This window comes from Rhinatrema bivittatum, chromosome 8 (genome assembly GCF_901001135.1).
Source record: "Rhinatrema bivittatum chromosome 8, aRhiBiv1.1, whole genome shotgun sequence".
Taxonomy (NCBI): Eukaryota; Metazoa; Chordata; class Amphibia; order Gymnophiona; family Rhinatrematidae; genus Rhinatrema; species Rhinatrema bivittatum.
In genome coordinates this window covers 157844451-157858082 of record NC_042622.1, presented here as the reverse complement: position 1 = coordinate 157858082, position 13632 = coordinate 157844451, and the positions used below count along the sequence as shown (strand labels likewise).

General features: G+C 45.3%; 1 protein-coding gene across 2 annotated transcripts in view; it reads right to left on the bottom strand.

Annotated features, from left to right (window-relative positions):
* Positions 1-13632, bottom strand: part of GRIN1 (glutamate ionotropic receptor NMDA type subunit 1) — a 328561-nt gene that overhangs the window by 77777 nt on the left and 237152 nt on the right. For both annotated transcript variants that reach the window (XM_029612208.1, XM_029612209.1), the window contains one exon: positions 5985-6094. In XM_029612208.1, the coding sequence (XP_029468068.1) occupies positions 5985-6094 (110 nt within the window). The remainder of the gene's footprint in view (positions 1-5984; positions 6095-13632) is intronic.

The window sequence follows — 13632 nt, the reverse complement described above, 5'->3', positions numbered from 1 at the left end:
ATTTTAAAATGAAATATTAACTGCTGGTCTAGATAATCTAGGTTTGGGAAGAAAAAAAACATGTGTTAATCGATGGTAAATTTTCAGTTGTAAAACCCAAAATATCTTGAAGAAATTTCTTTAGTGTAATATAGGGAATTTCTCTAGCTACCATTGGGAAATTAAGAAACCTCAGGTTAAGGTGTCTAGCATTATTCTCCAAGTGTTCAATAGTCTAGCAAGGGCCACAAGATCTTTTACTGTGGCTACATTAAATTCCTGGACTTTCTTTACATTATCTTCAATCATAGAAACTCTAGAAGACACTAAATTGACCTGAGTCTGTATATACGAAAGGTTCTGCTGAAATTTGGTTGAAAAATGATTCATCTTTACATTCAAAGTGTTTAATGAAGTCCCAAAGCCAGCCACAAGATCCCACAGGGCTTCCAAAGTCACCACCGCTGGGCGAGATGGAATCTTATAAAACTCGCCGCTGTTGATATTACCAGGTAGAGATGATGACAATCCCATCCCAGGCTCCAAACTTGTCTCTCCGGTTGTTAAAGTGAGATCGGGGAGACACACACCGGTTTCCCCGGCAAAATTGAATGCTATAGAGAGGCCCGATTCAGATGGTGAGTCGTGAAGAGAGGATCCCTCAGCTACAGGCCTGGAAGTGACATCATCCCCCGGCATCTCAGAGGGGCTCTCGACACTTATTCACTGCATGGGTGGTGGCCAGATTTCCGGACTCAGGGATGCCTCCTTTGCCGGCGCTCGCGGCTCTCCCAAGATGCCCAGCACATCAGATTCCTCAGCTCCCAACGAAGCTGGTAAGGACATAAATCAGGTGATTTCTAATTGCTGTATAGAAAAGGGAAGGACTCCGAAGGATAAATACGGACCTTCCCCTTGCATTTGGAAGGCATTATGAGCCACCACTCGAAGTTCCAGTAAGAAAATCAAAACAGCAAACACCACACGTCCTTTCTATGCCGCCATCTTGACTCCTCCCAGTATCTGTCTAAATGCCTTATGGCATTTGATTTGAATTTTTCACTTAGAATCTTTTTTCCTGCCACAGTTAGATGTAAACCATCTTTGCATAGAGACTTTTACTGTTCCATACACAGCCCCAGCCCACAATATATCCAAAACTTTCTTCCTTACAACAGGTTTGAGCATTGTATTGAAGTTATCTATATGGCTTAGCCTATCCTTCCCCTTTCTATGAACAGGTAACATTTCCGAAAAGACAAGTCTTTGCCATGTGACTAATCTACTTCCCCAGAGTCTGGAAATCTCTCTGTACAGCTTGAATTCTGTTTCTAGCAAGGTCAATGGTTCCAAGATGGATGATATTGTCAGTTTCAGAGACCTTTCCTTCATCTTTGATTGCACTGACTATATGATTTGCATTTCTACCAGCTGAGGATCCTGGAAGACATTTAACTATATTGTACCCTTCAAAATGAATTCACAAATTAGGATCTCTGATGACTGAGTCTCCCAGTACAAGGAGTTTTCTGTTATGGCTTTTGGTTATGTTATGGAATTTCAGTGCACATTGGGTATCTTCTTTCCTTACAAATATCACTTCAATCTCCATAGCTCAGGGATGGCCAACATTTCATGCACCAAGAGCCAAAAATTGGAATACACAGTACCAAAGAGCCTCAGATTTTCAATAGATGAGGGAAGGAGATGAATACCCCTTCCAATAGAAACTCTCCCACTCTCAATCCTCCCACCCTGTCCCTACTGGTTTCTTTCATATCCATCCTGTTCTCAGCAGTCCATCAGTCTCCCCATCAGTCTCTTTCAATCTCCTAAACCTGTCCTCTCCAATCTCTCTCAATAATATCCTGTTCCCACTAGTCTCTCTCTCTCTCTCTCTCTCTCTCTCTCAATCCCATACTATTATCCCAATCTCTCAATCCTCCTATCAGTCCCTTTTTCAATTTCCCCAATTTCCTGACCCACCAGTCTCTCAATCCTCTCACCCTGTCCCCAACAGCATCTATCTCAATCCTCCCACTCTGTGACCAGCATCTCCTTCTTTTTCTCCATCATTTTCTGCTGAATATTTGTCTCTCTCTCTCTTATCCCCATCAGTATCTTTCATTTCCCTACCTGTTCCTACCAGTGTCTCTCTTGGCAGCCCCAGTATAATATACCGTAAACCCTTCAAGAACTATTTATTTATTTATTTGTTTATTTGTTTGTTTGTTTGTTATAAGAACATTTATTAATTGCCTTACTCATTACAATAAACCTCTCAAAGTGATGAACATTTCAACAAAAATGATTGGATATCAAATTAAAAGGACAAATGAAACAAAATCAATAAGAACATGGGAATAAATAAATCAGACATTTAAACGTCAGCCATGTGGTGGCTTGAAGAACTTAAGATTACCTGGTTGTTGATCTGAATTATGAAATCTGAAATCCTTGTTGTTTTTATTTCAATATTTGATATATGAAGTTTCACTATCACAAGACCAGTCTCCAAAAGTGATTACAAACCATTAGAGACGGTAGGAAGGAACAATGACCTCCCTACCTTCTCTAAAGGCTATAAATCCTTTATAGTAAATGGATTGGCCAGCATGGTTCAAACATATGAGACTGAGTTTCTTCCCAGTAAATGGTCCTAGCTCAGAAGTGGCCAACCTGTGGTTCAGGAGCCACATGTGGCTCTTTCATGTGTAAAATGTGGCTCTTGCCCTCCTGGCAACATGGTAAATAAATAGCACTGCAGAGTACAGGAGAAGAGGGGCTGGAACAGGAAGTACACAAAATAGAACAGAGCAGAGCCATTCTGCACCAGCCTTGCTCAAGGAGGAGCTGGTCAGAGGATTTTCTCTGCTCATCCCAGATCTATCCTCCCTTCTCCCCCATCTGCAATTAGCAACAGTGGGTTGGGAAGGGGGTCAGGCTGGAGCTGACAGGACAGCAAAGAAGAGCCGGTCAACTTCCTGTTTCAGCCCTCCCCATCCTTTCCGACCCCTAGGCCTGCTGCCTTGAATAAAGAGCTCTTACTGGTCTGTTGCCTGGATGGGAGGGGCTCGGAGTGTAAACAGCACCAGGCTCAGCAACTCACTGTACTCCCAAGACTTGGGATTCAGCTGACAGCAGAGGGGAGGAGGGAATCACCCAGAACTCTGGTCAGGCCAGAATAATTTGTGGCAAGAGAAAAGGGGTGAATGCTGAAAGAGGGCAAGGAGAGAAGAGGTTTAATGTAGTTGATAAATACTTGTGGGAGCAGTGCATGAAGTGAATTTTGGGGAGGTGAGAGGTATGAATGCATGAAGGAGATGTGCTGCAAGAGGAGGGGAATGCTTCTGGGGCAGTATTCTGAGAAGGTATTAATGCTGCAAGAGTTTGGGGAGGAGGGAACAGCAGAAGGAGAAGCTTGTGCTGTGGGGAAGATGGGGGTGGATATGGTTTCCCTCCCCATCTTCCTGAAATCAGCAATGCAAATTGGACTGTGCGGCACTTTATTCCTCCCTAAGATCCATGCTGCCACCTGTTCTGCAATAGGTGTGATGGGACCAGGATTTGGGTGAGGAAAATAGAGGGAGGTAGGGAGAGAGGGCTGGGATAAGATGTTGTGTGAGAGACATGTGGGGGGTGTGGAGGGGCATGAAAGAGCCTGGAATGGGGATAGAATGGGTTCAGAAGAACAGTGAGGAGTGTGAGAAAACCAGCGGGGAGTTTGTGTGTGCAAAAGGTTAGTGGTAGTGATTGAGTGGAGGGTGAAAAAATAGAAATGGTGATGAAAGGGGAGTGTGAGTGCCAGAGGGAGTTAAAAGGCAGGAAAGATGAGGATGGTTGACAGTCATAGGCAGTAAAGGTGGGACGGGGAGAGAGAGCTAGAAGAAGTAAAGGGAGAGAGGGAAGGTAACAGAACTAGAAGGGGTAAGAGTCAGAGATGTTATTTGGAGGGGCCCTCCTGTCCTCCACTGTTGCTGATTGCAGATGGGGGTGGAGGAGGGGCAAAATAGATCTGGAATGAGTAGAGAAAATCCTCTTGACTCTTGCTTCAGACCCTCCTTCTGTCTCTGCAGCAACCAGAAGCACTGTGAGGTCATAAGGGGGCTGGCGCAGAATGGCTCTGCTCTGTTCTGTTCTATTGTGTGTGCTTCCTATTCCAGCCCTTCCTCTTCCGTGCTATTCAGTTGCCATGTGGGCAAGAGACACATTTTACACATGAAAGAGCCACAAGTTGGCCACTATTGCCATAGCTAGAGCATCTTCATTTTCCAATACATTTTGTGCTTGTGTCCTTTGAGAGAGTTGGCATCTCTATGTCACAGACCTTATTCTATCAGAGCCCACTAGAATCCATTTATCCTGGATTTCTGGATGATCTGTGGGTGAACATGTGGGCTGCACAATTAGGAAGAGTGGGTGTCTCTGGGTTACAGGTCGTATCCTACCTGAGCCCACTGTAAACCACTTGTTTCTGGATTTCTGAATCTTCTGTGGTAGTGGGAAAAAGATACACAGTAATCCCTAGATAATTTAAATAGCAAAATATGTACTTAGCTTTTTTGGAAGCCTCTGTGCTCAGGAGTATCTGTAGACAAAAAGGCTCTGTCCTGCTACAACACAATGGTATTATGGCTATTCAGTCAGCCCCACCCAAAAGGTACAAGGCCAAAACAAAAGGGGTTTTGTTTCCTTTTACAAAACTCCACTCTTTTCTCTTAATTAAATCGGCCTGCTCAAAAAAACCAAAGATACAGAATAATACAAATACAGACAACTCCTACACTTGGCCCCTAGATAATTTAAACAGCAAAATGTGTACTTAGCATTTTTGAAAGCCTCCGTGCAAAGGAATACCTGTACACAAAAAGGCTCCGTCCTGGTTTAGGATTACTGAGTCCAGCAGGAAAAGTAATAGCTAGTTCTCAGAAAGTGCCCTATTAAGTTTGTTTCTCTAGCCAGGCAGCACCTCCTTCTGTGACTGTAAATGAGATCACTATGTTTCCACACACACGTGGCAAGCAATGATATTCACTCATCAAGTAGACTTTTCATTCGCAGGTCATTAGGTTTGAAACTCTTTAAGCTGCCTCCCTAGAGAGAGCCTGTAAAGTTTGGAAACCAGTCCTATACACTGGTGTGGGAATTAGTCAATGTTTATGAGGTCCTTTGTGAGTTTTCTCTAAAGATGACTGACTGCTCCCAGAACTAAAGGAACCAAAGAAGAGCAGGTTAAAATATGCACAAATTTGGATTTAACATTTGTATATGGTATGAGGTACTTGTGTAATGTTGGAATTCTCCAGGACGCATGATCATGTCTGCTGGCTTTTAACTCTATTTTATGTCCTTGATTGAGTTCTGCTGTAGTTTTTTTGAGGTCAGTCACCTGAACATTTCACCAGATTTTATGCTATGGTAGCATACTTGTGAAGGAATGCCTTTCTTAAGCAGTGCAAACTAAGGAGGTCTATATTCAGATGCTGGCCAGCTGCCAAAGTTAGCTAGATAAAGTTATTCAGTGGCATGTCAACACCACTGAATATACCCACCCATGTCAACGTTAGCTGGTTAAGCTTATCCAGCTAACTTTAGGACCACTCTTTGGTATCCCTAAAGTTATCTGGCTATGTAAGCTTGATAACAATGAAAATCAGCATTTATTTGGCTAACTTATCTGGATAACCAGTTCCTCCCCAGAACACTTCCATCGTGCCCCCTGAGCTAGCCAGATAACCTTTTAGCCAGATAAACAATAATCTAGCTACTTCATGGTCTATCAGTGTGAAGGGATTTTCAGATACCACCATTTGTCCAGTTAAGACCACAAGGTATCCTCCTTATCTGTCCCTTCAACTCATATGACTAAGAAATCAAATATTGTGCCCTATAACGTTACATTTCCGTGATGTGAAGTTATATAACTGCCCCAATAAGAAACTGCCCCATGCAGAAAGAAACCACGCATGACTAAGAAGGAGGACACTGCAGTTCATATAACTCACCTGCCATATTCTCGAATGTGAGTGTAGCTGGAGCATTGCTACGGGAATCACACTCCTGATATCTCACCCAGGTCTTATCCAACTCCTCCATGAAACCATTCTCATGGGACCTGCAGGCAGAAGGAGGAATCTGCGTCATTGCGAAATGACCTCTTTATCCATACTTTTCATCTTTGTATCCATTCAATGACGCCACTGACTAAAGAGAACCGTCATGGGTAATGGATCTCTTCCTGGTTTTACCCTCCTTTCCTATTTTCTTTCATATGTGTTTCCTTAGCCAATCTAGATTACAGGTTCTTTACTGGAACAGGATGGGCTGTAAAAGTAAGGCCCAGCTCAGATGGCCCCAGTGCATAAGAGCCATATGCTCTGGCTCGTGTCTCCCTGACTCGAGCAAGACAGCACTGCTTCCGTTGTTATCTCATTGCATTCTGGAACTTGTGATCCTAAATCCACATGTATATGAAAACACATTTTGCAAAAGGAAATGATACTCTAGTGATGGTAGGTGACAGTATTTCTGAGATATATGAGGTCATGCTAGATTCAGCCTACATATTCTGCTACTATATGACATCATTTCCTGACTCAAGTTCACAGAACAAAATAGCTACAAACCTAAATCAGTTTAAGACTTAGCTGTGGATATCTCGAGCCTGCTGTAACCTTCAGGTAATTCTCAGTACCTTCTTTAGGGGAGCTTGTCACAGGCTACCAATTTATAAAAGATAGTTCACTCACTGTGTTCCCCTATAAGCTGTAGTCAGATCACCTCAATGGTCTCTGATCCTATAAAATCGCAAAGGATACACAGTAGCACTGTGTATGTCCATTAGCTGAATATGAAATGTCTTAGTGACACTGAATGTTTAACAAAGTGCTATGGATGGCTCAGTAGAGGACACCCTTCCTACTGAGGTACTTCTGAATCAATAGCCCTTACAGGGGCCAATATAATAAAATCCATGCTAAAAATGGCACCAAATTTAGCACCAATGTTTAATCATGCATGCGTTATAAACCCGCGGCTCCGCTTTGATGTTATAAATTAATGATATGCAGATCAAACTGGTGCTAAAAATCTGTAGTAAGGCCAATAAACACACAAAAACTGGCATTAAAACAAACATGCAACAAACTATGCTAAAAACAGTGAAAACATCTGGTGCTAGTTAGAAAAAAGGATGCAATGTTCCCTATTGGCTGGTACATGCGAGCTAGGCAGACCTGTGGTGTGATTGGTAGTGCACATACGTCCATCTGTTTTCTTGGACACTCCTCCTTGCATGTACTTAAAAGGCAGACCTTTCCAGGGCCATTTTGTCAGTGCTGTGTGATGTTAGATGAGCTCTGGACCTAGACATTGGAGGTTTTCTATGTAGGAGTGGTGATTGTTCTTGGTGCTTTGTAATTGCTAAGTGGTCTTTTGTGCTGCTTGTTTTTCCCTTGCAAGTTCCTATACTTTTGTCTTTTGTCTGTCTTCTTGAGTGAATCTTCAGACTGCAGCTGATTGCTGATCTGTGACTGTGTCTGTCTGTCCACTTTTGTGTTTGGTTCCTTAAAGAGGAGAGTGTGTGTTCATGGCTGTGGAGAGAATGGAGCGTGACAAAAGAGTGTGAGTAGGGGAGTGGATGAGTGTGACAGGCAGGCAAGTGGTGACAAAGAGACCAAGAGAGTTTGATACATGGGTTGGTGGAGTGTAGCTGTTGTGGGCCCTGGCCGTGGTCGACCACGACCGGTTCCCCCTACCTCTTCTGCCGTGAGCCGGTGCTTCTCTGGTAGGCACAGCGTCTCCCGCTCCAGGGCCGTCCGACCACGGCCTCCCACATGGCTCTAGACGCTGCCGTCCTGCTTACCGCGGAGCTCTCCCTAGATGCGTACATGCGGGAGGCTCCGCCTTTTAAAGGGACCAGGGCGGGAAACTCCGGTCCGGCCCCTTTTGATGACATCAAGACTGAGGGCTATTTAAACCCAGTCTCAGTCTTCAGTTCCTTGCCTTAGCAACAGGTCGTCTCCTCGGAGTGCTAGTTGCTGTTTCCTGTCGTCTCTTGATTCCTGCCTGAAGATCCAGTTCCTGGTCCTGATCCTGATCCTGCTCCTGATCCTGCTCCGCTCTGCTCCAGCCTTCTCTCCTTTCCTCGTACTCTAGTTCCTGTGTTTCTCCTCGGCTTGATCTCCTGGTTCTGACCTTGGCTTGATCCTCGTTCTCGCTTGACTGCTGCCTGTCTCGATCCCTGGCCTGGATTCTTCATCTCCGTCTGCCTGCTGCCTGCCCCGGACCTTCGGATTGGACTCCCGTTCTGCTTCTTTGCTGACAGGGCTCAACCTGCAGGGAACGAGGGCTAGTATAGGTGAAGCTCCAGCTAGGTTGACCTCACCTTCGCCACCAACTGGCGACGGGAACCATTGAGGGCCGTCCCTCTGTAGTAGCGCTAAACCCTGTCCCGGGCCAAGGGTCCACAACCATAACAATAGCCAGGAAGGGGAGAGGAAGCGGGAGGAGAGTGCCCTGCAAGAGCTAAAAGGGACAGTTAGATGGGAGTGGGTGAAAAGAAAGCGGGTGGAGGGTCAGAGCAGATTGAGCAGGAGAAAGTACTGCTCAGGGAGGTGGGGATCCAACCCAGTCATCTTCAGGGAGTGACAAGCAGGTGGGAACCAGCAGCCAGCAGTTGGAGGAGAAGTGGTGACAACGTGATGTACACTACACAGAGGAAGAGAAGGATCTTCTAGTATGGTAGGTCTGCAAGAGCACATGGCAGAAGATATACTTGAAAATCAATAGGAACTAGGGTGACCAACTGACTGGTTTTGAACCGGACAGCCCAGTTTTACAGTTTATTGTATAGTGTCCGGTTACAATAGTAACAGTGACACTGTAAAACCCAGTTAGCAAGCCCTAGTCTTTATTGATCCAGTCCAGTAGCCAATCAGTAGTAGAAGAAAGGCAGCCTTACTAGCGTAATATCAATCAGCTGCCTTCTGTTTACCTTGTGGCGCTGGCACAGTTGCAGAACAGAGGAGAGAGACAAATGCCTTGCCTGCCTTAAGTGTGTGGATTTTCCAACTTTTCTTCCTCTCTCAATTCACCTCGACCCCCGCTACCAGCCTGCCACATCTCCATTCCTTTATTCAAAAACCCTGCTGAATCCCGTCTTCTCCCTGGCTGGAGACTTGCCTGACTTTATCATGATGGCTCCAGGGACTCCAGCTATGGCCCACCTGCTTGCCTCATGTTTTGGCCGACTGGGATGCACTGCTGGCTCACCATCGCGTGCAATTGGGCTTGGATCGAAGAGAGTGGGAAACATGATGGCCGGAGACATTTCCTCTGGCCAAATGAGTCCTTGCTGGTGATGCTGGTACTGCAGCTTTGGTTTTCTGTGCAATTGCCTGCTAGCTACACACGCTACCTTTATGTGCTGAAGTTGGCCTGTCCTCATATCCGATTCCAGCTCCCTCCTGGTAAAGTTGCCCTGTTGCTACTGCAGGGGATGGGGTTGGATATTTCTAATGCTTCTGCCCTGGCCCTCTCTTCCCATTTCTGTTTTTTAGGACATAGGCAGTGCCCCAGTCAGGAAAAAAAATTAGGAGGGTGGGCCTTGCATGTATGTTAGAGTGAGAGAGTATGTATGTGAATAGGAGAGACTAAGAGAGTATGAGCATGTTAGTGTATGAGAGAGAATGTATGTGAGTGGAAGAGAGAGAAATGTATGTGTATGACAGACGGAGAGAATGTATCTGTGTTTGTGATAGAAAGTGTATGAGAACATGTGTGTGAGTGAGTAGGAAAGTAAGATCATGAGTGTGCGTGTGTGTGTATGAGTAAAAAAGAAAATGGACATGTGAGAGAGAGAGAGGATGAATAACAGGAACTGGAGGGCCCTCAGTATGGTTCTAGGCAGTAGGAGCACAGTTATGCAAATGATGGGGAGGAGCACTTTCTGACTCCTTCCTCCCTCCCCTCACCCCAGCCCTCAAATGACCAGTTCAGATCTGTGGAAAAGTTGGCCACCCTAACAGGAACATCTGGGACAGCATCGCCAAGGATGTCAGTGACTGCTTGGATGGTGGACCAACTGAGGCATCGATGAAGATACACCAAGGTGGCTGTCAAGACCAATCTATCACAGATAGAGAAGTTCAAACACAGGACATGAGGAGGCCCACAATGTGATGTGCAGATGACACTGGTGGAGAAGCTGGTCCAGGGGATGCTCCAGCAGGCCAACATTGCTAATGTGCATTCTGGTGTCATTGACACGGAATCTGCTGAAGGAGCAGGTGAGTATGGTGGGGAATGTTTCTCTGGAGTGAAGAAAGCTGGCTGAGAAGGGGTGGTCAGAAGGATGTAATAGTACTTGGCTTTGATATGTTTTTTCTTCTTTTATTTTCCCAGGTGACCTGGGTCAACTGATGGCCATAGAGGAGTCTGCCACAAAGGAACCTGCTACAGAGAACCAACCATCATCTCTGGATCTATCACCTCTTCCTCTGATGGATGACAGAAACAGTCAAGCTCTACGTCACATGGCCAGCCAAATCCATGTCAGACATCCCAAATGTACCAAAAATCCCTTGCACCAGTGTGGGTATTTCCACAGACATCACTATAGTCGGTGATGGAGCTCCACATCATGACATTCTCCCACCAATAGGAGCACCACTCTCTGGCGATGCAATGGCAGAACAGATCATAGAGGAACTGCTTGCAAAGCAGGGACTTACTGAGGTCAGTATGATGGTGGGATGGACGGCAATACAACAGGAGATGGAATGCATGAGGAAGGAGAGGCATTGGCTATGAAGAGAGTCCAGACAATCTGCAAGGGAGAGCACTGCCACTGTCACTGTTTTGATTGATAAGAGTTTGAGCTTCATCCGAGGACACTGTTGGTGTCCCACAAGGACTTGACTCATTCGTATGGGAAAAGAACAGAACCCTTACCCATGCAATCAGGTTCATGTTCTCCCAGAAGGGAAGCTCTTCATCAAACTCTGAAACCACTGAACACAGCAGTTCCTCATGCACATCCAGAGCTGCCAACCATGGCTCCACCCAAAAGGAGTGGAGACGTAACCTAGTGGCTAGAGCAATGGGCTGCAAACCAGGGAATCCAAGGTTCAAATCCCACTTCAACTCCATGTGACCTTAAGCAAATCGCTTCACCCTCCATTGCCTCAGATACAAACTTAGATTGTGAGCCCTCTGGGGACAGGGAAATATCTATAGTACCTGGATGTAATCCACTTTGAAGTGTGTAAAAAAAAAAGTGGTCCAGAACCCCCGCTGAACGACCTCCTGCAGTCGATCTCCTGCCGGCGCCATTTTCCGTATGGAAAACGATTCGCGGCAGGAGATCGCTCTGGACCCCCAGAGACTTTTGGCCAGCTTGGGGGGGCCTCCTGACCCCCACAAGACTTGCCAAAAGTCCAGCGGGGGTCCGGAACGACCTCCTGCAGTCGAATCGTGTTGGTCTATGGCCGCCACCATTTTGCGCCGCCATTTTGAAAAATGGCGCCGGCTGAAGACAACACGATTCAATTGCAGGAGGCCGCTCCAGACCGCTGCCGTTCCGGACCGCCGCTGGACCCCCAGGTAATTTAAGGCATTTGGGGGGGGTTCGGGAGGGAGGGGGATTTAATTTAAAGGGTCGGGGGTGGGTTTTAGGGGGTTTTAGTGTGCCGGCTCACGATTTTCACGATTTTCACGATACTTTAAACACCCAAACGGCAACAATACGATTCCCTCCCCCTCCCAGCCGAAATCGATCGTTAAGACGATCGAGGACACGATTCACATCTCTAACATACATACCTATATAGAATAGAAAAAGTGAACACTATTGACAGAAATTTTAATTACACAAATCTTATATAATTTAAATACTAAAAAAATACTTTATTCAATAAATATATGTGTATGTGTAGGCGAGCTAGGCCTGTGCCTAGGGTGCCGAGATTTAGTGGGCGCCGCTGCCGCTCGCGGCCACTTCAGGCAGCAAAATTTTGAAAGGGCAAAAAGTGCCCCTTCAAAATTCTGCCCAGCCCCCGCCTCACCCTGCTTCCCCCTCGCCCCACCCCCCCCATTGTGCCACCCTCCCGACGCCCCCCTGGTGGTCCAGCGGAGGGCCCGGGAGCAATCTGCTGCTGCCGGGGCTTCTGCTGCCAGTAACCAAAATGGTGCCATTGGCCTTTAGCCCCTACCATGTGACAGGGGCCAACCAATGGCACCGGTAGCCCCTGTCACATGGTAGGGGCTGAAGGCCACTGGCGCCATTTTGATTAGTGGCAGCCGACGACCCGGGAACAGCAGATCGCTCCCAGGCTCCCCGCTGGACCAGGTGTCTAAGTGTCTAATGTTTTATTTCTGTGCCATAAGACTGTTACCACTGCATCTATTATAATGGTTACTTCCGCTTCAGGTACCGAAGAACAAGAACTAAAGGAGCTCTCCTTTCAAGATGAGTTTGTTTGTTTGATGAATATGAAGTTATTGTAAGATGTTTAAAGATACCTATTACTTGTTCTGCATCTCCGATTGATCGTTTATGATTATATTATTATTATTTTCAATAGATTATGATTATCTTTAAGTTAATTTGATTACTGCTTAACTATGTCATTAATTTGTTATTAATTGATTTATTATGTACACATGAGTTTATTCTCTTTTCTTTTCGAATGTAAAGCTTGTTGCTGATTTACTGTTGATTGTGAACCGAGGTGATGTTATTAACGTGCCGCGGTATATAAAAAAACTTCGAAATAAATAAATAAATTAAATAAATGTAAGTGCAATGGTGGATGTCGTGGCATGGTATGTGTAAGAAATCTTAGGTTTAGACCTGCATAGCTAAAAGGTTGGGAAAATCAAATAAGGGAGGAACTGTCGAATCTTAGAAGGCCAAGCTTGGCCCATGCTGTGCTTTTCATGTCCTAGCTGACTAACCTCTGAGCTGGTTTTATAGAATTAGCTAAAATATATCATACTGCTTTGTATTTGTATACTGGTAGTGACCCTCAGAAATGAAAAAACTGGAGATAGGTTTTAGCTAGTCACAGCCAGTTCAGTCTTAATATTGTTTCTTGCTTAGAGTTTCCTGTAGAGTCTCTTGCTCCTACAAATAGTTGGTTACGTATGTGTGAGGAAGTCTATAGGAAACTCCTTCAGACTACCTTAAGGAACTGAGTACAGCTGTCTTGTCCAATCTTCCATAAGATCCAGACTCACAAGGAATTCTGGGTGAAGGGAGGAACCCCTCATCAGAGAATAAGAACTCAGTCTAGAAGGGTTAGAGAGGCCCCAGGGAGCAGCCAGGAATCCAGTTTATACAAAGATCTGCTATGTTTGATGTCTGTGTGCTACCTGAAGTTAAGGTGATCTGCATTCTTTGTTTTATTTTGCTTTTCATTGTAAATAAATTGCACATAAAAAAAACAGCCAGAACCTGCCTCTTATTCCTCTTGGCTGTTTCCCAAGCTGTTATCACCCAAGTTACCACAGTAGATAAAAATATTATTCATATAAGAACATAAGAAATTGCCATGCTGGGTCAGACCAAGGGTCCATCAAGCCCAGCATCCTGTTTCCAACAGAGGTCAAACCAGGCCACAAGAACCTGGCAATTACATAAGAACATAAGAA